The 25636-nt window shown below is 43.5% G+C and overlaps 1 protein-coding gene across 1 annotated transcript in view; it reads right to left on the bottom strand.

Moving 5' to 3' along the window:
- The window catches only part of LOC113407080 (ETS-related transcription factor Elf-1-like), a 47770-nt gene extending 25788 nt beyond the window's left edge, over positions 1-21982 (bottom strand). Inside the window, exons 1-2 of the mRNA XM_026654954.1 lie at positions 21904-21982; positions 12444-12618 (exon numbers count right to left, since the gene is read on the bottom strand). Of these exons, the coding sequence (XP_026510739.1) occupies positions 12444-12618; positions 21904-21975 (247 nt within the window). The 5' untranslated portion in view covers positions 21976-21982. The remainder of the gene's footprint in view (positions 1-12443; positions 12619-21903) is intronic.
- Between the last annotated feature and the right edge of the window lie 3654 nt (positions 21983-25636).

Raw genomic sequence — 25636 nt, 5'->3', positions numbered from 1 at the left:
GTGTGGAGCCGGTGCTTGAAGTGGGGGCAGGACGTGAAGACCCATAGCCCCCCTGTCTAGGAGCCGGACCTGCTGCTGGCCGCTTCCGGGGCGCAGCATGGCGTCAGAACAGGTAGGGACTAGCCTTCCTGAGCCGGGAAGCACCGCCAATGGGACTTCTAATGGCCTGGTCAGTGGTACTGACCAGAGCCGCCGCGACCCAGTGCCTTACATTCCACGACTCAGTACTGGGTCGCGACCTGCAATTTGAAAACTACTGAACTAGAGCACATAGTGTATTCTGTACCATGTACTTAAAAAACTGCCAACTTCTTTCTCTGGTGGTCCAAAGGGAGCAAATTCCAGAATAAAAAAACACTGCCAAGATGCCATGTGGTTCAAGGTGCAATCCAGACCAGTGAGGGTCCTCCAATCCTGGGTGTCTTAATGCTTTGCTGCTGTAGCTCCCAGTCTAGGATGCTTACAAGCAGCACACAAGCATGCAGGTCACACTGTGAACTGTCTGTGTGCTAGACAGCCCTGGTTCAGCACCTCTGACCCCAGCAGTCTGTCTACAGCCCCACACAGACTTCTACCAGCCTTGGTTACAACCAGCAAGGTGACCCCCTACACACTCCCAGTCCCTGATTTCCCCAAAACTGTGCGCTCTGCTATGTCCAGCCCTTTCCCTGGACAGTTCAGAAAAATAACAGGGTTTATTTGTTCCTCTAAAGAGGAAAAAACAGCTTATTAACTTAACTGAGGTAAATACACCCTTCAATTTAAACACAGCACCGAGTTTGTTCATAGTAAAAGTAAACAAGTTTACTAACAATAAGAAACCAGCTAAGTGATGCCAAGTAAAAGGAATAAAGACAGAAAGGGTTACAAGCAAATAAAAGTGAAGACACACATCTAAAAGTCTAAAACTTAATCCAGAAAGTTGCGGGCTTTGTTCAAGATGGTTTCTCGCCTATATGCAGTTTCCAGAGACTTCAAACTGCCCCCCTTTGTTGAAGGACCCATCCTTCTCTGATTGCAAGAGCTCTGTTCCCTTGTGTCTGTTTAGTGAGGGATGACAAAGATGGACATAAGAACGGTCATACTGGGGTCAGACCAAAGGTCCATCTAGCCCAGTAGACTGTCTTCCGACAGTGGCCAATGCCAGGTGCTCCAGAGGGAATGAACAGAACAGGTAATCATCAAGTGATCCATCCCACGTTGCCTATTTCCAGCTTCCGGCAAACAGAGGTTAGGGACACTATCCCTGCCCATCCTGGTTAACAGCCATTGATGGACCTATCCTCCATGAATTTATCTAGTTCTTTTTTGAACCCTGTTATAATCTTGGCCTTCACAACATCCTCTGGCAAAGAGTTCCACAGGTTGACTGTGTGTTGTGTGAAGAAAGACTTCCTTTTGTTTGTTTTAAACCTGCTGCCTATTAATTTCATATTGTGACTCCTAGTTCTTGTGTTATGAGGAGTAAATAACACTTCCTTATTTACTTTCTCCACACGAGTCATGATTTTCTAGATCTCTATCATATCCCACCCCTATCATCTCTTTTCCAAGCTGAAAAGTCTCAATCTTATTAATCTCTCCTCATACTGTAATAAGCCCCCTCATACACCCCACCCCCCTCCTCTGCCCCAATCCCTTGCCCTGAGCCCTCTCCCACACCCCAACCCCTTGCCCCGGCCCTGCACACAATTTCCCCACCCAGATGTGGCCCTCAGCCCAAAAAGTCTGCCCACCCCTGCCTTATCTGAACCTTTTCCAATTCCAATATGTCTTTTTTGAGTTGGGGCAACCACATCTGCACGCAGTATTCAAGGTGTGGGTGTACCGTGGATTTATATAGAGGCAATATGATATTTTCTGTCTTATTATCTATCCCTTCCCTAATGACTCCCAACATTCTGTTCGCTTTTTTGACTGCCGCTGTACATTGAGTGGACGTTTTCAGAGAACTATCCACAATGACTCCAAGATCTCTTTCTTGAGTGGTAACAGCTAATTTAGACCCCATCATTTTATATGTATAGTTGGAATTATGTTTTTTAATGTGCATTACTTTGTGTTTATGAGCACTGAATTCCATCTGCCATTTTGTTGCCCAGTCACCCAGTTTAGTAGCTCTTCGCAGTCTGCTTTGGACTTAACTATCTTGAGTAGTTTTGTAACATTTGCAAATTCTGCCACCTCACTGTTTACCCCTTTTTCCAGATCATTTATGAAAAAGTTGAATAGTACTGGTCCCAGTACAGACCCCTGAGGGATATCACTATTTACCTCTCTCCATTCTGAAAACTGGCCATTTATTCCTACCCTTTGTTTCCTATCTTTTAACCATATCTTTTACTGGTCCATGAGAGGACTTTCCCTCTTATCCCATGACAGCTTACTTTGCTTAAGAGCCTTTGGTGAGGGACCTTGTCAAAGGCTTTCTGAAAATCTAAGTATACTATATCCACTGGATCCCCCCTTGTCCACATGCTTGTTGACCCCCTCAAAGAATTCTAGTAGGCTGGTGAGGCATGATTTCCCTTTAAAAAAAAAAAAACATGTTGACTCTTCCCCCAACAAATTATGTTCATCTATATGTCTGACAATTCTATTCTTTACTATAATTTCAACCAGTTTGCCCAGTACTGAAATCAAGCTTACCAGCCTGTAATTGCTGGGATCACCTCTGGAGCCCTTTTTGAAAATTGGTATCACATTAGCAATCCTCCGGTCATTTTGGTACAGAAGCTGATTTAAATGATAGGTTACAAACTACAGTTAGTAGTTCTGCAATTTCACATATGAATTCCTTCAGAGCTCTTGGGTGTAAACGAGAAGGTTACTTACCCTGTGCAGTAACTGAGGTTCTTCGAGATGTGTCCCCCTGTGAGTGCTCCACTTCAGGTGTTGGTGCATCCCGGTGCCGTTGATCGGAGATCTTTGGTAGCAGTGCCCAGTTGGGATGCGCGTGCGCAGTTGGTGTCTCGCGGTGTCATTGGAGTCTGTTTGGTGCACGCACGTTCCGACCTCCTCAGTTCCTTCTCCACCAGAGAGTCCTTTTAAGTCAAACTCCAAAGTAGAGGGGAGGAGGGTGGGTAGTGGAGCACCCACTGGGACACACATCTCGAAGAACCTCAGTTACTGCACAGGGTGAGTAACCTTCTCCTCTTCTTCTTCTTCTTCGAGTGGTGTCCCTGTGGGTGCTTCACTTCAGGTGAATGTAGAGCAGTACTTGCTATGGTTGGGGGGACTTTGGAGTTGCAGGTTTGGCAGTGGCAGACAGTACTGTATGACCTACTATAGTGTCCGCTCTGGTGTCTTGTATGATGGCGTAGTGTTTGGCAAACATATGGTCCGACGACCATGTAGCGGCTTTGCATATGTCAATAATGGGTATGTTGTGTAGGAACGCTACCTATGTTGACATAGCTTGAGTGGAATGAGTTCTGATGCTGTCAGGAGGTTCAATGTCATGGATCTGGTAGCAGGACCTAATATGAAATTAGTGTACGGGGGGTTGGCCATGAGTGCACTTATTTCCCCGCCCCGTCTAGCTGATGTGATGGCCACGAGGAATGCAACCTTCCTGGACATGTGGAGTAAGGAGGAGGTGGCTGTCTGTTCAAAGGGAGGTCTCATGAGGCCTCTGAGGATGAGGTTCAAATTCCAGGTGGGTGGAGGAAGGGGGTGGACTTCAGGGTAGAGGTTTTGGAGTCCGGTAAGGAAACATTTTGAAGTAGGGTCTGTGAAGCCAGAGGAGCCGTCCAGTTTCTTGTGGAAGGCATTGATTGCCGTGAGATGAACTCTGACCTTTGTTTTTGAATTCTAAAATGTAGTCTAGGATATTGGGAAGGGGAGTGGTGCAGGGTATGAGGGTTTTCTGTAAGCACCACATCAAGAATCATTTCCATTTTTGAAAGTAAGTATAGCGGGTGGAGTCATATCTCATGTGTAATAACACGTGTCTGACTTGCTCCGAACAGGCTAGTTCGTGCAATTGGAACCAAGGAGGAGCCAGGCCGTCAGATGAAGTTTCGCCAGTTGTGGATGGAGGATGCAACCGTCGCTCTGGGAGACCGATTTAATATCCGCTCTTCAGTCCTCTGGGATGTGGGTAGCGTCGAGTTCCGTCTTCAGCAGAGGATGGTTGAGAAGGAACTGAGGGGGTCAGAACGTGCAGGCGCCAAACAGACTCCAACGACGCCGCGAGACACCAAGTGCGCACGCACGTCTCGACTGGGCACAGCTACCAAAGATCTCCAATCAACGGCGCCAGGATGCAACGACATCTGAAGTGGAGCACCCACAGGGACCCACTCGAAGAACAACATATGGTTCTGGTGACTTATTACTGTTTAATTTATCACTTTGTTCCAAATCTTCCTCTAATGACATCTGAATCTGGGACAGTTCCTCAGATTTGTCACCTAAAAAGAATGGCTCAGGTTTGGGAATCTCCCTCACATCCTCAGCTGTGAAGACCGATGCAAAGAATTCATTTAGTTTCTCCGCAATGGCCTTATCATCCTTGAGTGCTCCTTTATCATCTCGATCATCCAGCGGCCCCACTGGTTGTTTAGCAGACTTCCTGCTTCTGATGTACTTAAAATTTGTTTTGCTATTACTTTTTGAATCTTTGGCTAGCTGTTCTTCAAATTCTTGTTTGGTCTTTCTAATTATATTTTTACACTTTACTTGCCAGAGTTTATGCTCTTTCTATTTTCCTCAGTAGGATTTAACGTCCACTTTTTAAAGGATGCCTTTTTGCCTCTCACTGCTTCTTTTACTTTATTATTTAGCCATGGTGGCACTTCTTTGGTTCTCTTATTATGTTTTTTAATTTGGGGTGTACATTTAAGTTGAGCGTCTATCTATTATGGTGTCTTTAAAAAGTTTCCATGGCTTCTGTCTTTTCTTATATCTTCCAAAGTTCAATGGCTTTGTTCCATGAGGCAGGATGACTTCATTCTGTTCTTCCCTTTCTGTGGGTCGCCTATCCCCTAAATGTAAATGAGGTTTCCATTGTTTTGATTCCACCATGCTTTAATTTACATAGGAGACACGTAAATGGCTGCCTTCTCTCAGCTATGGGAGAGAACATGTTTTTCCCTGTTTAGCCAAAGACTTTAAAGCATAATATCATTAAATATCCATATTTCCACATATAATGTTAATGACATTTCAGAAAAGACTTCACTCTATATGCTTTAATAATACAGTAAAATCGTATACAGTCATTATATAAGCCCGCACTGCTTCCCGCAGCCCCCATCGGCCTGGAGCGGCGAACCGCGGCCAGTGGGAGCTGCGATTGGCCGAACCTGTGGACATGGCAGGTAAACAAACGGCCTGACCCACCAGGGGGCTTACCCTGGCGGGCCGCGGGCCAAAGGTTGCCGATCTCTGGCTTATTACTTGAGGTTCAGCCCCTGTCTTTACAGACCAGTACATCTTTTAAATGAATTCTTCTGATGGTTACCCACCCCCTCCAAAGTAAAGTTTATTGAAGCTGTGAGAAAGGCAACAGAGTTTGGTGGTTAAAGAAGCTCTACACTCTTTCTTCCCCCACTTGTTAGCTTACTAGCTTTGTTTATCTAATATGTAAAAATGGACCTTTATTCCCTTTGCCTGAAGGCTGGGCTGGTTAGAGAATCAAATATATGTTTCTTTGTCTAAAGCAGACAACTCCCAACTCCCCCCTGGTTTAAATACACTTTAATCATAATTCCAGTTTATATCCATTACTCGTTAATGCACATCACATACATCACATACATACGTCATGCAAGAATATTAATGATCAGTGAGTTATTAGTTTTCAAATATACATCAGAAGGCATATTTTGTACAAAGATTATTACAATAGTGCATGGGGTGTGAATATAGGGGGGTGCTTAGGGTCACAAAATTACCTAACTATCCCCACTAAGTTCAGCCTTAAGGGCAGACAGCAAGACGTTCCATCCAGTCACAGCTTCCAAAAGAGAGCGTAGGTAGTCTTGAGACACAGTTAAATCCTAGGCCATTCGGAGCTTTTGAAATTATAACCAACACCTTGATTTGTACGCCTCAGGAGCAGGGTGTGAACCAGTGCAACATAGAATTAAATATGCAATGCCAAAAGAGATTTAAAACAAATTTTGATTACTGGCGTATCTACTACTACTGACTGGTGACGTGGCAGGAACTAGTTCTCATAAGCATTGCCATCATAAACTTCAGTCACCGATTGAAAAAATAAAAGGGCTGAATGTTTACACACACATACGTGATCGCACACACAGATAATTGTCTAACCTCTCCCCGGGTCTTGAAATCAATAAGAGCTTTGCCACCCGAAACAGTGTTTTCAAAGTGAGCCATTGTTAATGATCCAAACTGACTTTTGTAGATTTCTAAGCATATACTTATAACAGTAAGCCACACTGGGCTTATGCATTTCAAGGCTATTAGTGCATTCTCAGGTGGATAAAGGCATTCAGAAGTACATATATGCCAAAAGTCTAATCATTCACATCGTGCCCATTGGCCGGGAATGGGGAACCGCGGCCAATGGGAGCTTCAGGGGAAGTACCAGGAGGCACGGCAAGGGCAGCACATGGAGCCCTCTGCCCCCCCTCCCCCAGGGGCCACAGGGACATGGTGCCAGCAGCTTCCGGGAGCAGCGGGGCTGGGGCTGGGGCTGGGGCTGGGGCCGGCAGGGTGCATGCCGCTGCCACCCTGGAGCCGCTCCAGGTAAGTGGCGCCAGGCCGGAGCCCGAACCCCTCCTGCACCCCGCACCCCAACTCCCTGCCCTGAGCCCCCTGCTGCATTCCGCACCCCTCCTGTACCCCAACCCCCCTGCCCTGAGCCCCCTCCTGCACACCAATCCCCTTCCCTGAGCTCCCTCATACACCCCACACCCCTCCTCTGCCCCAATCCCTTGCCCTGAGCCCCTTCCTGCACACCGCATCTCCTCGCACATCCCGCACTCCCTCCCGCACCCCAACCCCCAGCCCTGCAATTTCCCCACCCAGACTACTGCTTTTATCTAAAAACTTCAGAACAAAGCCAAGAACCCAGCAGTAAGAACAAAAACTTTACAAAAATAAAAAACACAAAGAAAAATTTCAATGCTACTCTGAGTGAAACCTTCCAGCTAGAGCCCTATGCAGATACAAAATTTGTATGTATATCCGATACACGATACGCAAACATGGTCCACGGATATCCGCATCTGCGGATGCAGAGATCCATAGATACAAAGTGGATATCCACAGATTTGCAGGGCTCTATTTCCCTCCAATGTACCATTTGTCCAATATAGACTATAAACTCGTAGGGTATCTTGCAGAAAAAAAAAAAAAGTTACCTACCTCTTGTAACTGTTGTTCTTCGAGATGTGTTCCTCATATCCATTCCAAATAGATTTGTGCGCACTGTGTGCACAGTCGCCTAGTGGTACCTGTTGGGTCGGCTCAGGCACCCCTGGAGTCGCACCTTCATGGCACCACATATAGGGCCTCCCGCCTCTCCAATTCCTTCTTGCCAGATTACTCTGAAAGAGGGGAAGGCAGGTAGGTCTTCGAATGGACATAAGCAACACATCTCGAAGAACAACAGTTACGAGAGGTAGGTAACTGTTTTTTCTTCTTCAAGTGCTTGTTGCTCATGTTGATTCCAAGTAGGTGACTCCCAAGCCTTACCTAGGAAGTGGGGTTGGAGTTCAGGGACTCGCTGATTGAAGCACCACTCTGCCGAATGCTGCATCATCCCTGGCATGCTGGGTAATGGCATAATGAGAAGTAAAAGTGCGGACCGAGGACCACGTCACCACTCTACAGATCTCCTGGAATGGGACCTGGGCCAGGAATGCCGCCTGTGGAGGCCTGTGATCTTATAGAATGTGCCGTCAGCGCGGAGGCAGGTATCTTTGCTAAATCATGACATGCTCGGATACAAGACATGATCCCCGATGATATCCTTTGAGAGGAGACCAGGAGGCCCTTCATCCTGTCCGCTACCGTGACAAACAGCTGTTTCAATTTACGGAACGGCTTCGTTTGCTCGATATAAAAGGTCAATGCCTGCCGAATGTCCAGGGAGTGGAGCCTCTGCTCCTGGCAGTTAGCGTGAGGCTCAGAGAAAAAGACTGGAAGAAAAATGTCTTGACTGGCATGAATTTGAGAGATGACTTTAGGGAGAAAGGCCGGATGCGGCCAACACTGCACTTTGTCTTTGTAAAAGATGGTATAAGGAGGGTCAGATGTGAGGGCCTTGAGCTTGGACACCCTTCTAACTGAAGTTATTGCGACCAGGAAAGCCACCTTCCATGCCAGATAGAGTAATGAGCATGTTGCTAAGGGCTTAAATGGAGGCCCCATCAACCTCGAAAGCACCAGATTAAGGTCCCAAGCTGGGGTCCCGAACTTGCGGGTATAACCCGTCCATTCCTTTAAGAAAATTACCCACCATCGGGTTAGTGAAGACTCAGCGGCCTGCTACTTCTGGGTGGAATGCCGAAATGGCGGCCACGTGAACTTTTATCGATGAAATTGACAAGCCTGCTGCTTTAAATGTAGCAGATAGTCCAAGATAAAGGGAATTGATGACTGCATTGGAGAGGTATGACTCTGCGAACACCAGCTCAAGAATCTCTTCCACTGGCCAAGTAGGTCGCCCTGGTGGATGGTTTACTACTGCCAGGGAGAACCTCCCTAACAGGATCTGAGCATGTGAGCTCTACCGGGTTTAACTATTCAGCTTTCAAGCCATGAGGTGGAGAGACTCGAGATTGGGATGCTGGAGCCGGCTGTGGTACTGGATGATCAGGTCCGGAATTAAAGGTAGGGTGATTGGGGTGTCCGCTGACAGCTCCAGAAGCATGGTGTACCAGTGTTGGCAGGGCCAGGCTGGCGCTATCAGTATCACTGAGGCTCCTTCCCTCCGGATCTTGAGAAGAACCTTGTGGACAAGTGGGATAGGTGGGAACGCATAGAACAGGTGGTCCTTCCAGGGAAGGAGGAACGCATCTGCACGAGAGCCCAGACTGTGATTCAGGAAGGAGCAGAAATGCAGGCACTTCCTGTTGCTCTTTGTGGTGAACAAGTCAATCTGGGGAACTCCCCACAGCTGGAAAATGTTGTTCACCACCTCCAGTCAAATGGACCATTTGTGCTTGTGGAAGGATCTGCTGAGATGGTCTGCCAGCTCGTTTTGAGATCCAGGAGTATTGAGTGGGCTAGGCAGAAGTCCCAGAGCTTTAGAGCTTCCTGACATAGGGGAGAGGCACGTGCTCCACCCTGTCTGTTTATATAAAACATCGCTGTTGTATTGTCCATCAAGACTGATATGCATCTCCCTTTCAAATGAGCTTGGAAGGTCTGGCACGCCAGATGAATTGCTCTCAGCTCCCTGACATTGATGTGAAGCGACAGCTCCACTTGGGACCAGAGGCCCTGAGTTCTGAGCTCTCCCAGGTGCACTCCCCACCCCATCACCGACACGTTGGTAACCAGACACAGCGAGGGATGCAGTTTGGAGAAGAGGATCCCTGCGCACACCACTCGCGGATCGAGCCACCACTAAAGAGACTCGAGCACCTGTGGTGAGTGTGACTACTTTGTCCAGACTCTCTTTGCCTGGTCGATACACTGATGCTAGCCAGGCCTGGAGAGGTTTGAATCTCAGCTTTGTGTGTTGTACTATGTATGTACAAGACGCCATGTGTCCAAGGAGCTTCAAACAATTCCTTGCAGTAGTAGTGGGTTATTCCCTGAAGCCTTGTATAACGTTGTGCATAGTTTGAAAATGAGACTGTGGTAAAAAAAACTCTGGCTTGTCCTGAATTTAACGTTGGCCTTTGAACTCTATTCTCTGAGTAGGAGATAGAATCGATTTTTGCACGTTCAACAGGAGACCCAGCCTATCAAATGTGGACCGTATCAAGTTGACATGTTGTTCCACTTACACCTTGGAATGGCTCTTGACCAACCAGTCATCAAGGTACGGGAATACCTGCACCTGCCTTTTTCCTCAGGAAGGCTGCTACGACTGTCATGCATTTGGTGAACACCCGAGGGGTTGGTGACAGGCCAAAGGGGAGAACTGTAAACTGATAGTGAGTGTGGCCCACTATGAATCTTAGAAACCTCCTGTGGGACGGGACTATGGAAATGTGGAAGTATGCATCCTTCAAGTCAAGGATGGCATACCAATCCCCTGGATCCATCTGAAGCCCCAGATTCTGGGCCACCCTTCTGAGAAGCTCCTGGTGGGCTCTACTATTAGCTGGGGCAGGCACCGAGGATGTTCCTGCTACTGTTTCATCAGGTGAAGATGATGAGGAGGCTCGGGCTGGTAAGGGACCTTCCTGTCCGAACTCAATGCATGCCTGGTCATTGGTAAGGGCGCCCATCTCAGTGCCGACTGCAAAGCCGGTAGCAGTGCTGACGTCGGCACCGCTATAGAGCTCTCTGGCCCTGGACGGTGCTCATCCATCTGAGGCGACAGAGAGATCACCGTGAAAAGGACTCCTGGGATTGGTGGTATGCTCATGGTGTCCAAAAGGGCCACTGCGCTGGCCACGGCACGGGTAGGAAGGATTGTCCCATTTCCAACCTCTGAAGATGCAACTCCGCACGGTGCTGGCTCCTTCTAGATACACAGGACTCCGCCTCTGAGTCTGATGCTGAGGAGTCCGAGTGCACACACCATGGTGGCGCTGTGCCTGACAGTGCTGGGATGAGGGCAAGCGGTGCCACATCGTCGCTGGCTTACCCCTGGATGGCACTGGAGTTCTTTGCAGTGCTGGATGATTCCTCTCGTGTTGGTCGGGAGATTTTGCCCTTATCTGTCTGGTGGGATTCCCCCAAGCACTTTAAGCAGGACCTGTGCGGGTCGCCCTTTGGCATCGGCTTTTGGCAGCCCCCACATGGCTTAAACCTTTGGAACCGAGGCATGCCCTGACCCCAGGCAGGAGAAGGGAACGGAGAAGAGAACCCCGGCTAACAAGGGGATGAGGTTCAAACTCTACACTATGCTCTACTAAAAACTATCAACTAACTGTTGAAACTATTTTCAGGTAGGAACAATGAGTACACTAGGGGATCATTTGAAAACAAGAGTGAAGAGAACGCTTCAACGACTGTCACTGGCAGTAAGAAGGAACTGGAGATGCAGTGGGTCGGTAGGGCCCTATATGCGGGACAACTCCAGGGAGCACCTGAACCGACCCGACGGTACCTCTAGGGGAAAAGCCTTCTGGTGACTGTGCACGCGGCGCGCACACACCTACTTGGAATTGATCTGAGCAAGCACTCGAAGAAGAAGAAGAAGATGTGTTCTTAACCTGGGTTAAAATGGCAGTCAAGACATAGCAACTCAGCTCAACAGCTCAAATTCAAGCCTAAAGGGCAGCCTGAGCTAGAACCGGAGCTACTAAACTGAGTTAAAAGTTTAGTTACCATGTCTTCATTGCCGCTTTAACCAGGGTTAGCTAATCTGAGTTACAAACGCAGCTTTTTTTGCAGCGTAGGCATACCTTAAGGGTGGTATCTGTGTTGTCTTCTCTACTGTACAGCATTAATGGCACTCAATAATAAAGTATTCTAGTTTAAGAAAATATTTTCTACTTGCTCCATCTCATGTTTTCTTGATGCATTTTGGGGAACCAGAGTTACAGTATTAAGTGGTGGGAGGGCGGGGGAGGGAGCTTTGCTGCTTATTTTTCCAACAGCACCATAACTTTGCCACATTGGGTACATCCCATGCTCTCTGTTGCTGTTTTTCCTGGTAGAATGTGTAGCATTCATCTGTAAAATGCAAACCATAAGACACACAACAATGTGTAACAATGTCAGGTTACCCTTGTTGCTAGAACCTTAAATTTTTGAATTTCCTGACTGGCTAACATGGCTCGCTGCAATTTTAAAATTAGATGTAAACAACTTTTTGCAATTCATATGTTTCAAATAAAATAAAAACAGTGTCATTTTTAGAATACTTTCACTGGAGTTTGAAACCACATTTCTGGGGCTTGTACTTGTACTATTGTTCATTTAACGCAGGACAAATAAACTTTAATCAACCTTTAATATCAGAAAATAAAAGACACTGAATATTATTGCTAAATTGCAACTCAAAAGTGCTTTCTTGTCAGTAATGTGGCAAATAGAACTGATCAAAAAACATTTCAGCAGAAATTCAAACAATGAAAATTTTTGGTTCTGGTTAGAAAGTCCAAAATTCTCCATAGAAAGCAAACACGTTTTCCTTAAGTTGAAAACCCATTTTTTTGTTGAAATACTATTTAGATAGAAAACTGTTTACTTCATAACAAAGAACATAGTATAGTCCTATACATTTCTTCCTTACTTGGTATGGGCAGAACTTTGGTTGATTTTGCTCTTTGTCAAGAAAACGTTTGTCACCGTAAGCCTCTGTCATACTGTACAGAAATATTTCTCTAACAAACCTGTAAGGGTGATGTCATCATCTTCTATTATTTGCTCTTCTGCAACATCCAGGGAACTCTCAGTAATCATGTCACTGGATTCATCAACGCAAGCTAAGCCAGAATAATTGTGTAGGAGGTCTGCACTAGGAATATGTTCCACAATGACAGCAGGGAAAATGGATGGATCACCAAGCTATGAAAAAGGAGTATTAAAAGAAAACTATTTAGATTATTTCAGAACTAAATGTTTGTCTATCTGGAATATTTCAATCTTATCACATCTATAAAGTGTTACTAGTACATTGGGTTGTCAGGAACAAATATCAATCAACCAGCAATCCTTTAACATGCAAATTGGCACAGCTGCAGAAGGTGGTCATATAACAGCAAAATAATCATTAGAATTTCTAAAAGGATTACTTTGTACTGAGCAAGCATATTTATTACAGAAATAATTGAAAAACAATTAATGTATATCCCCATGACAACATTTTTACAGAGTCACTTGAATGAAGCAGCTGGAGAATCAGAAACATGTCAAGCCAAGCAACAATAATTAGAAGACGAACATTCTTTCAAAAGGCAGTCCCCCAACAGGAAGAGGTTTTCAGAAAGTGAATGTTACAACAGAGAAAAGTTTTCTAAAGCTAATCTTCTAAAAGGTCATCTACAGGAAGAGATTCACTAGCTGATGGTAGCACAGTTTGTTACACTTACTCCAAGATTTCTTTCAGCAATCTTCATATTACAAAAACATAGAACACTATTAATTTGACAAATTAAAAGATAGGTTATGTGAGTGGGTCCTTCTGTAAACAAAACAGTGTGGATGGACTTAGGGCTAACATATACTTCAGAAGAGTACAGTATAGATTTGTACCTAGTTCAAGCCATTTTTTTAACCATTCAAGAAAAAATCTTATGATTGTGGTCATAATCTGATCTCTGTATACAGTTCAAGTTCAAGAAAAAATATATATATTCCAAGCCAATGGTTCAATATAAATGATGGCTATAAGGTCAAGTATCTCTCAGCAAAAATCCAGGAAGGGAATTATTGGTAGCACCAGGTGCCATTAAAAGTTTTGATAGGCAGGAATTAGTATTTTAAGTCATTCAGTAGTTTTTAAAAATATGTTCCAACAACAATTGTTGTTAATGGGTAATAAGACTCAAATTAAACAAAATCCCTAATATATTTCAGTGGGCTTCTACTGTTAAGAGTTCAGTAGACACAAAAGCCAATTATGAAAGTTCAGCAAGTAAGTTCCTCAAAATAAAATAACATCTACAAGAGCAATAAAATGGTCAAAAAGCAGACCTAGCTAAGGTCCCTCAAGCAGTTCTGCAAAAATTAGGAAGTGAACAGGTTAGAGCTGAGGAGAGGCCTGTCTGAACAAGAGTGACTCCAAGAGAGAAAGGGCACAAAGTCATAGCATCAGAAAAGATGACTGCTGCTAAGCAGTTCAGTAGAATAATGAGCTTCACTAAGACTTATTGCTGAACCCCAAAGAAGTGCTCTCATGTGAGTCAATAGAATCAGTCTGTGTTATTAATATTATATCAAAATGGCTCACAAAACTATTATCCCATTTAAGAACCAAGCCAGCTAATTTTCTTAATGGCACAAGACTAGATAGAAACTAACCAGTAATCTATCCTGCAGTTTCCCAAACTTTGGCCCATAGACCACTGTTGGTCTTCAGAGATCTGGCTGGTCACATGGTTTTGGGTCTATTTGTTTCCACAACAGATATGAGGGGAGTTGAAATGAAAAGCAAACAAGGCAAAGGGACAAAATAACATATTAAAAAGAGGTAAAGTCAAATTCTTTCTGTATGTTTGAAATTGCTTTATTTGTCCCAGGGTATTATGTGATCATGAACTGGACAGTAAATGGTCTCCAAGAGGCAACTGCACTATTGAGATGTGGTCCAGGATATGAAAAAGTTTGAGATTCCCCAATATAACCAATATCAAGACATAAATGTATTGTGAAAACATGGGGAAAAATGTTAAGAGAGTATTAAGGTTGAAAAGTCAAGCACTCAAAAAATTTAAAATGCCAGAATTAAGGTTGCCTGACACAAAGGCATCCCCCTCCCACATTTCAAGTCTGTTATCCAAGGCATGAGGTATCAGAGCTTTTTAAAGCAAAGGCCATGAAAACTTTTTAACATAAGCAAACCAACTTATTTTCCCCTCACCTCATTCTCGGAAATGGCTGATTCATTTGGCTGAAATTAAAAAATGAGCCTGAGGCAGACACCTAGCATGGAAAATTTAAGCCCAAAAATTTAAAGTCTGGGAAAGTTTTAAATTAGCTTGGCAGAATTCAATTTTTTTTAATAATTTTGATGGATAATATCAATGTTTATTTTTAAGCATTTTTCCCTATATTTATCTATTTAAATTTTCAAAATTGCAGGAAATTATGCTGGGAATCAAAAAATAGGGGGTCAGATAATTATTTAATGACAGTAGACATTGAGATTAAAAAAGTTAAACTTTTATAGCCTCTAAAAACACAAATTGTCAATATCACGTCAAAATATACAAATTAATATCCTTAAACCAAGCAGGTTCTCAAGCAGCACTTTTCTTACTTTGCCTATCCGTAAATTTCAATTATTATCAATGGAAATATTTTTTCATCGATTTGTGTGTGTAAAGTGAAATCGACATTTACCAACAAAAATCTAATCCTTCCAAGCCTAGCTATAAGCTACTGAAAACAGGACTTTGTAGTGAGAAGTGTGGCGCAACTTTGATAACAGACAGTACTACCAGCCCCACCTATAATATATATATTGTGCAATATACCACATCCTCTCATATCATTTATTAATTCTGAACATGTCAATGGTTAAACGTAAACCCTTCCTAAATTATCAGGATTTGAAGGTCATGCCATGTTTACACAGGAAAAATAATTTCTCTAGATTTGAACAGAAGTCTTGGATTACAATTTTGAAAAGTAATGAATTATGAAGTCCCACCTACATTCAAGGGAAACTATGTTAGCCAGAACAGTTTCCAAACATTCTTCCCAGAGTAGAGCTTATATGTTTTCAACATTGCTGAGTAGGCCTTATGAATGGTGGGACCCCCAACCCAAACAAGGCAGAAGCTCAAGATGCTGGAATGGGGAGGGCAAGAGGGTGAGGAGGAAATGAAGCCTTAAACAGTCTCCTCTTCCAATTCTGTTAGAAACAGATTGTTTGATAGTCAAGTGTTCCTTCCCTTATGGTTCTGCTGTTGCACTAGCTTGGTAGCTGAAAATGTTGCTTACTTTATTTGTCCATAAGGCCAGCCCTTCTCATTAGCATCTTTCTCTATAAAAATAGTTCTGGCTCAACATGCTCTCTCTCTAATGGCCTAAATTTGTGCCACTACCTTAGCCTCCTCAGAAGCAGAAACTAAGGCACTGGTTCTCAAACTTTTGTATTGGTGACCCCTTTCACACAGTAAGCCTGTGAGTTTAACTCCCCTTATAAATTAAATTACCAGTACTTTTAAAATATTTAACTCTATTATAAATGCTGGAGGAGAAGCGGGGTTAGGGGCGGAGGCTGACAGCTCGCGACCCCCCATGTAATAACCTCACAACCCCCTGAGGGGTCACTACCCTCAGTTTGAGAACCCCTGAACTAAAGAAAGCAAGTAATTTAGAAACAATTTTTGTGTAAATGAAATTCTTGTCCAGAGCTTTCTAAGGTCCCATCTACACTGCACAGTAGAAGTTATAGTGCTGTGGAACCTGGCTACAATAGGTCAGTCATCTGTTCATTTTTAAAATATCTTCAGTCTTGCACTATCAACAGGACTGAACCATATTTTGATAGTTACTGAACTGTACTGCAGCCTTGAATTTTAGCAGTCTGTAGGATTGCTCAGGAACATGGTTTAGCACAACCTACAATTGTGTTCTGACCATGCCTGGGGACTACTGTCCCGAATACACCACCATGGTACACCTCTACCTCGATATAACGCTGTCCTCGGGAACCAAAAAAATCTTACCGTGTTATAGGTGAAACCGCGTTATATCGAACTTGCTTTGATCCACCGGACTGCGCAGCCCCGCCCCCCCGGAGCACTGCTTTACTGCGTTATATCCGAATTCGTGTTATATTGGGTCGCGTTATATCGGGGTAGAGGTGTAGTTGTAACTAAATATCCCCAACATCTCTCTCACCTATAGAAGTTGGTCCAATAAAAGATATTACCTCACCCACCTCTCTCAAATATCCTGGGATTGATATGGTTACAACTACACTGCATATCCCAACATACTAATTTATACAGTGCCAAAAGACAGTATTAGGATAATTCTTAGTTTTGCCCTATGCTTAAATAACTATTTGAGGAACTTAGTGACACACACTGTTCAGGAAGGAAAAGGTGAACGTAATGAAAAAAGTAAGCTGGAGGATATAGAAAATTATTAGTAATAGCCATGCTGTCATATGGTAAGTGAAGTTGATTTAAATAAATTATAGTGTTAGAAGAGTAGGAGTAAAAATCAGCAACACTTTTAGTGGCATTTAAAAAAAAAACACGACTACCACTTTTTGGGTTTGCATACTGATAAGATGCAAAGTAAAGGTTTTCTTTCCTGCAATATTAAGAATAGGAAGCTTACAGCAAATATTCTGTAATTACTCACAGAAAATGTATGTACACTTGTAGGCTTTAGTGAAAAATGAAACTTTGTAAAAGGAGTTTTTTGTTATTGCCAAAATTCCTTTTTTACATTGACTGTACTTGCAAATTTCATCAATAAAATTTCGTCCACCCTCTCCCCCCACACGAAGTTCTATTGAAATATACTGATATGAAAGTGACAAGAGAAAGAGGCAATTTCATCTCAGATTTTCCATACCCTTCTCAATAATATAACTGGAGGAAAAGTACTTGGATCCCAATAGAATAGAAGATTGAAACTACTAGTAGTTGTGTTTTTTAAGTCACATGAGCAACTTTGTACAAATTATGAATAGCAGAAGTCGTCTGATAGAATTACTAGTCAGAGATGCTCTCCTTCCTTGATGGAGACTGCCTGTGAAATCAGAAGAGTCAGCTTCTGACAAGGTGTCCACCACACCTAGGCACGTGAGAGATTAACAGGTCTCACAGCAGCTTCTGGGGAGCAGATAAATGTGGTGTGTTCCCCATGGAACTGGAAGCCCATGAAGGGAGACCTGAACCATGTCTTCCTAGGAGCTTTCTGAATATAGGAGTCCTCCTCATATAGAAACTGACTTCCGTTCCATCAGCCCTGCCAAAGACAATCCAGCCTTCCAAATTGACCCACAGCCAGATTATCAATCCCAGGAAAGTGGGAAGGGGACTGAGAATCTGGCTGAAAGATACTCTGCATGGAGATAGAGAGTAAAACTTACTGCCCGATCCAGAGGCCCTGTGACACTGGAGTTGAGAGGGGAGAGAGGAAGTGGCTATATGCAAAGTAAAGTAGACTAATGAGGGCGGATTGGAATTGGGCCAAAAGGTGGAGAAAATCAGTCCCCACTAACTTGTTCTGTGAATCTGTGCCATGGCATCTCAAAACAATTGACAGGCCACCTGCCAGGCAATGAGACTGAACTTTCTAAGGTCCTCCCTCTCTCTTGGAGGAGTGTGAAGGGCCAAAAGTGGCAGTCAGGGAGTAAAGAAATTGTAAGGGATAGCACCAGGTCTGATCCACAAGCACTACCAGACCTAGTGTACCCTTGGGAAGGTACTGTGGCTGCCAAAATGCAACTGTTTCAAGCCTGGAACTTCCTAACCAACTGCAAGGCAGTGAAGGAATGGGAGGGAGGGAGAGAGAGAGAGATAGGTCATAGAGTAAGACCAGAAGGGACCAACATGTCATCTAGTATGTCTTCCTGTATGGCACAGGCATCAACACCACCCAACAACCAAAATTAGACTGAAGTAACACAGCCCCAGGGAGAACAGATTATTATGTGCCACAGGCAGGTACTGTGGTAGGGAGCATATCTGCCAGAATTGGAGCCTCTACAACGGGGGTGGGCAAACTACTGCCCGGGGGCCACATCCGCCCCTCCAGATGTTTTAATCTGGCCCTCGAGCTCCCGCCAGGGAGTGGGGTCGGGGGCTTGCCCTGCTCTGCCCGGCTCCTGGAAGCAGTGGCATGTCCCCCCTTGGCTCCTACGCATGGGGCAGCCAGGGGGCTCCGCACACCGCCCCAAGCGCCGCCCCCGCAACTCCCATTGGCCAGGAACCATGGCCAATGGGAGCTGCAGGGGCAGCGTCTGCAGACAGGGCAGCGTGCAGAGCTGCCTGGCTGCGCCTCGGCGTAGGAGCTGGATGGGGGACATGCTGCTGCTTCTGCGAGCTGCTTGAGGTAAGTGCTGCCCAGAGCCAGCACCCCTGCCCCCTCCTGCGCCCCAACCCCCGCCTCAGCCCTGATTCCCCTCCTGCCCTCGAACTCCTCAGTCCCAGCCCAAAGCATCCTCCTGCACCCCTTACCTCTCATCCCCAGCCCAGAGCCCGCACCCCCAGCTGGAGCCCTCATCCCCTCCCGCACCCCAACCCCCAATTTTGTGAGCATTCATGGCCCACCATACAATTTCCATACCCAGATATGGCCCTCGGGCTAAAAAGTTTGCCCACCCCTGCTCTAGAAGGTGCAGCATAGTTTCAGACTGATGGTACTCCATGCAGAAACAGAATCATCCCTATTTAAGCAGGATCTGTTCTGTGTAGCCACAGAGTCTGTAATCCTATTAGTAGAGTAAGCACAAGCTAAGCCACCCCATTCTCAAGCCTGTGAAGAAGTTTTTATGCTATTTGAGCATGGTCACACTTGCACACTGCAAAAAGGACCATTGAGAAAGCAAAACAAAACAAAACAAAAAAAGAGCATTTCCTAAACAGAAATGGACAAAGCTGGTAAGGAAATAAATCCTATTTCCTGTTCATGTGGAGTCATTTGTTCAAATCCCACCTCTAGCACCATCGGACACTGGCTGAGCTGAGTTACATTTGCAAATAAATGACTCATAAGTTGATTTTAAGTGTTGAAGTAAGACAATAAAAGAAATAAAATAAGAATGAGTTATAACTTCCCAAAAGTACTGAAAACAGCCAGAATCTAGACACTCTAGACACGTCATGCGTCTGACAAAGTGGGTATTCACCCATGAAAGCTTATGCTCCAATACATCTGTTAGTCTTAAAGGTGCCACAGGACTCTCTGTTGCTTTTTACAGATCCAGACTAACAGGCCAACCCTCTGATACTTAAGAATCTAGACACTGAAACTTTCTCTGAAACAGTCTCCCTCTCTACATTCCAGACAGAAAATGGACTCTAAACTAAGTGTTAAGAGCTTTTAAAACAGGAAAATTCCTTATATTGTTTCAATCCCTAAATTCTAATATTCAAAAACACAGCAAAAATAATTTTTTAAAAATTAAATTGGGTGACACCAATACTCAAAGCTCAGCTAGAAAAAAAAATCTTTGTTAGACTAATAAAAATATTTTCAGGGCTACAACTTTCTAATTGCCAGCCCTGGACATATAAACAGAAATATCAATTTTATCCATCACAGAAATCAAAACCCTTAGCAATTCTGTATATAATTAACTACCTCCCTGGTCTTACCACATGATCCCTCTGGTTTATACATTCTAATACAGCATTTTTTTTGGTAACAATATAATATGACACGTCCATATTCAATTTCCACTTTAGCCACTCAGATCTTTTTCTGTAGAAGAGTGTCCCTTTTTATAAGATTCATTCTCATAAATCAGCCATCTCTAGATTTATCCCCATCTCTATCAATTGAGCTAAAATCTCCCAGGTTTGGAAGGAACTTGCAGCAAAGTATTCTCAATAAGTGATCATTGGCATTATAGAGTTCACTTTTTCCCATTAGTCTGTCATAGCCTTAATTGGGTCACTTTCAGGGCATGCTACAAGACTGTTTTCCTAGGCTTTTTCTAGCATAGGATTTATTGGGCTTCCAAAGTGAATGCCAGGGAGGCATTTGTTCTGAGGTTGAAGAACTCTTAAGGGAGGTTTATATTGCCCTCTTGAAATATTTGATCATGTTCTTTATATGTTATGCCTATTTCCATTTGTCTACATCAAAACATATTTAAACAGAGCAAAAACATGCCAGATTCATTTCTTCTCTACGAAGTTGGAATGAAGCATCCTTTCCTTCCTCAGCATTCTCCTCTGCCATTGGCTGGGAAAGTGAGAACAACAATAAATAATGCTAATAAATAAGGCTTGCTTTCCACTAAGTTTATGGAATTGCAATATTTGAATCCCTGGGCTGTCATGAACTCTGGAAAAATACAGGGAAGGAAGTTACATTGCCAGAACTTCCATCCAAAATTGAGTAAGCAGTTCAAACTCAAGTTTCATTGGAAGCATGTGACAGTGAGTGACAGCAGATGTTAGCCAATCAAAGCCCTTTAGGTAGGTCATGTTTTAAAAAAAAAAAAAAAAAAAAAAAAAAAAAAAAAAAAAAAAAAAAAAAAGAAAAAAAAAAAAAAAAAAAAAAAAAAAAAAAAAAAAAAAAAAAAAAAAGCCATAAGCATGATTACAAAACCAGAAGCATTGTAGAAGGAGAGGGGATAGGTGCTTTTCACACAGAACTTTTAGAAGATATTATGGACTGGATAGACAGTAACAGTGTTTAACAGCATTTTGAAAACTGCCTCCCTGTAATAATGCCTTGCTAACAAATACAAATCTTACCTTTAACAGGCATTTGAAATCTCTTAAGAGCAGTTGCCCTCTTCCCTCCATAAGTATGATTATTATAATTTGCATTTAAGGAATCCTTCACTATAGTGTCAAGGCAGATTTTACATCATTTAGACACAGGGCTTGGCTTAGATAACTAATTGAGAGAATGGTTTGAAGGGGATGGAGGTTTTTTTTTTGTAATGTGACAGACACTAGCCTAAATAAATTATTGGAGTTTAAATTGCTAGTTGCATTTTTGAGTAGCTGACAAAACCCTATAATAATACAGTTCAGAAAATAATCCATAACATACATATGGTATCCAAGATAACCTTCTGGTGGTTTTTCTGGCCATCTGTGGAGTAGCACCCTCCCCATATTTATAATCTTATCCAAGTGTATTGGAAGGGTTAAAAAGACTGCTAAATACTAGGGCTTTGGAATTCTGCATCTACCAATGGGATCTACTGGCACAGATCTGTTAACAATGAAGAAATGGTCTCTTCAATACCACAGAAGTCACAAGGTCATGACTACCAAGCACGAACTATTTTCTGCTTTGTTCACAAACACTGCATGAAGCAACAGTGAACTTTCGAAACCGTGCTAACATTTTCTGTGGTAATAATGATTTCAATGCTTAGTTAAAAAAAAAAAAAAAAAGAGGGCGACATGTTTTCTGATATTTTTAGAATACGCACATCACTGACAAACTAATATAGCTTCTTTTTTTATCTCATACCTGTTGCTCATCCTCCATGACGTTGCTGGCAAATTCAAACACGAGCTCATTCTGTTGTACAACTGCTGCCATAATAAAGCATTCCCGGTCTCAGTTCCACAGAAGAAGAAAAATGCTCTCAAATGTAAAGGAATGGAGACTGTTTCCAAGATCCAGTCAGGCAGGAAAACACGATTATGAAATGAACCAGGTGTCTGGGCCAATAATTCCTGGACAGCCAATCTTCCTGGGTTCTTCCCTGCTCAAAGATAAACAAACCCGGGGAAACCTTTCCTGAAATGTCCTCAGTTAGATAACCTTTCACCCCTGAAAAACAAAAATATTACAATGAATAAGTAGTTGCCTTAACTGTACAGCACAGCCATAAAAGTTTGTTCAGCGTAATAAAGAGATCCACATCTACATCACATAAAGTCAGACTCTCCCGTATCTTTAGAGATCTTATTTTTACAGATAAGAACATGTTTAATTTAGTGTGCTTCATAAACAGTTCAGTTTGTTTCACCAAGTGGGACATGAGTTTCAAAGTGTATCAGATTAAAATAAAAATAAAAGTAGCATACTGACAAGTAAAAACAAAAAAAGATAATTTAAATACAATAGTTATTGACATTTTATTTTTCACTTGATACACAGCATGCAGCTCCCATACTTGTTAATGAAGTATCTAAGAGAAAATTCAAGGCAAAATATAAAATCCCAGAGCAATCTAATAAGTTATTGGATACAGCAGGTACTATTGTTTTCTCCTCCTCATTTGCTGGCCCAATTTTGAAAAGTTGTTATTTTGCCAGTTAAATGGATGATTCACTTTATCTTGGTTAACTCCTAAAGCATAGACTAGATAAAACAAATACATACTCCTTTTTAACTAATCCTTCTAAAATCCAAAAAGCCCTGGAGTTCTCACACTAAGCAGCCTCTCTTTTTAAAATGTACTGTAAATGTATCCTTATCTCTAGCACAGGCTTGCAAGCAACAGGAAGGAAACAGCACTGACCACGTCATGGCAAATTAGAACATGCAAAAAACTGCACGCTACAATAGCAAAAAACAGAAATGCAACTTAGGAATGTAAACAGCTTCATTGGAGGGATATGTGCTTACAACTCCCACGTTCTAATTTATTCAGCTGCAATAAAAGGTAGAGGCAGCTGAAATGGGCTCAAAGTGATAAGCTGTATCACATTTTTTCAAATGGGACATAAAATGTGATCTTATTTATATGACTCATATATTAAGTAAACTGATAAGAAAAAGCTGAGAAACGTTTTTAAAATATAGCCCAAGATTTTCAAGAAATAGGTGCATAAAGCTAGATGCCTAAGTCCATATTTAGTGCCTAACTATGGATTTTGGACCCTAACTTTAAGCACCTATTTTTGAAAATATCAGCCCATGGTTCCACCCACTGCATTAAATTCAGATCTCCTAAGGCAGTTTTCTGTCAGGGTACACGTACCCCTGGGGGGGACGCAGAAATCTTCCAAGGGGTATGCCAACTCATCTTATTTGCCTAGTTTTACAACAGGTTCTAGAACCATGAAGCAGGACAGGGATCCCCCATGTACTGCTGCGATAACAGAGGAAGAAGGATAAAAATTCAACAAACAACGTGGGAGCGGGTGGAGTGGGTATTGTAAGGTGGGATGGGGCAGGATTAAAAAAACAGTCCTCCCGTGTCGCAAACAACATGAATGCCCCAGCTAGCAGCCCCCACTTTCCAGATGCCCAGCTCTGAAGGCAGTGGCTGCCGCCAGCAGCAGTGCAGAAGTAAGGGTGGTACAGTATGGTATTGCCATTCTTACTTCTGCACTACTACTGGTGGCAGCATTGCCTTCAGAGCTGGGCAGACAGAGAGTCTTGGGGTACAAACTTGGGGTACAATCAGACTCCTGAAAGGGGTACAGAAGTCTGGAAAGGTTGAGAACCACTGTCCTAAGACACAAGTTATATATTAAATATTGTAGCGGGATAGTCACCCCGCTCCGGTCCAGAGGGGTTAAAAACAGCCCTGGGAGGGGGCTGTGGCTTGAGAAAGCAGCTTTTAGGCTGAGCTGATTGGGGGAAGTGGCTGCAGCTGGGGCCACGCCCCAAACAGACTCAGCTGGCCCTATAAAGGCAGGGAAGCGAGGGGCAGATGGGAAGTGTCTCTCTGCTTGTAGAGAGAGAAGGGCCTGGCTGCAAGGGAGCTGAGCAGGGCTGGGGGGGAAGGCTGGAGGAGCTGGGTAGCTCCAGTGTGGAAAACCCCCAGGCTGCGGGCCTAGCTGAGGGCCTAAGACCAGTACTGTGGCTGCAGAGAGAGGCAGCAGGTCCAACCCAACCTTGCCTGTGATGAGTGGCGTACACTGCAGTCTGCCCCAGTGAGTGGGGGCTAGATGGTGACTGGCAGTAGCCATATTCTGAGGTGAAGTGGGGATAGTGGGTGGGGGTTCCCCTGGGAGGGGGAGACCCAGAATTGTGGGTACTGCTGGGGGGAAGCACCCAGTTAAAGGGGCACCGGGGTCCAGTAGGGATACGGGGGCCAGCAGCGGCAAGGTGGATCACTGGCCTGAAGAGGGCACTCTGGAAGCTGGAGAGCTAATTCCCGGAAGTGACCAGCAGGAGGTGCCGCCAGGTGAGTCTGCGCCAGCTTCCAGACATATAGCAATCAACTGTGAAATATACATTTTGAGCCAGCCAGATCCTGTGGCCATTAAAGTCCAAGGCAAAATTTCTAAATGACTTTAAAGGGAACAGGATTTAGCCATTTCTGATTAACAACAATTGTGTTTATATACAATACTGATCTTGTTAAAGGGAGGGGATACAGATTCTTTGGTTTGTTTTTACAGTGGAATAAGACAGGGAGAATGGAATTGCCTCTCTATTTCCCTAGCATCAAGAAACCTAATTAGGGAGGCGATGTCATGTGCTATAACTTCAGGAAATCCAACAGCTGGGCCTTCCTCTCTCAGGGGACACAGTGTCTGTTGTAGTATTCCCTAATTAATTAATTACAATTACATGTTAACAAAGAGTGTAGTATAAAGCACTCAATCTTCCTCTTCCAAAATCAGGAAACCCAAGATTGTACAAACATGAGAGCCCCCACAACTTCTAAGTTAAATTCCCCATGAGAATAATCATAGCTCTAAATAAAAGGGCATATACTCATTTGAGTTTTCTTAATGGAAGCCACATGAATATATTTTTAAAAATATTTGTTTAATTTTTCAACCTTAAAATAAATTATTTTGTAAAGCACCTATAGTATTTGTGAGGGTCTCCATGTATCCTCAGAATACACATACAGGTTGCAGCAGTGCAACGACTCTAGGTTGCCTCTCAATGTTTCTAATCTTTAATCTTGAGGGACACTTCTAACCTCCCTTACCATTTATTTCTTTGCCTCTCTTTTGAGAAAATGCAAGTGCCAATAGTGTCAGTCATATGCTCACTAATCTCATTTCACATCGGCCACCTAGCAGCCTGTTTGCTGATATTCAAAATGAAGGATACAGCAGCAAAAGTAAAGTACTGTATATACTCATTCATAAGCCGAATGTTTTTGGTAAAAAATTGACGCATCGAAGAGCGGGGCCTTATAAATGGGCCTACACCAAAATTTGATGATTTTAAACTCTATGGAATCATTGAATTGAATATCTAATACATTGTCGTTTTGTTTACCTGGAGCGTCTGCAGGCATGGAGCCCCTCAGCTCCCTGTGGCTGCAGTTCGCCGTTCCCAG

The sequence above is a fragment of the Terrapene carolina genome, unplaced genomic scaffold (assembly GCF_002925995.2).
Source record: "Terrapene carolina triunguis isolate 2854851 unplaced genomic scaffold, T_m_triunguis-2.0 Scaffold18, whole genome shotgun sequence".
In the NCBI taxonomy this organism is placed as follows: Eukaryota; Metazoa; Chordata; order Testudines; family Emydidae; genus Terrapene; species Terrapene triunguis.
Note: the sequence above shows the minus strand (reverse complement) of the source record. Positions and strands in the feature narration are given on the sequence as shown.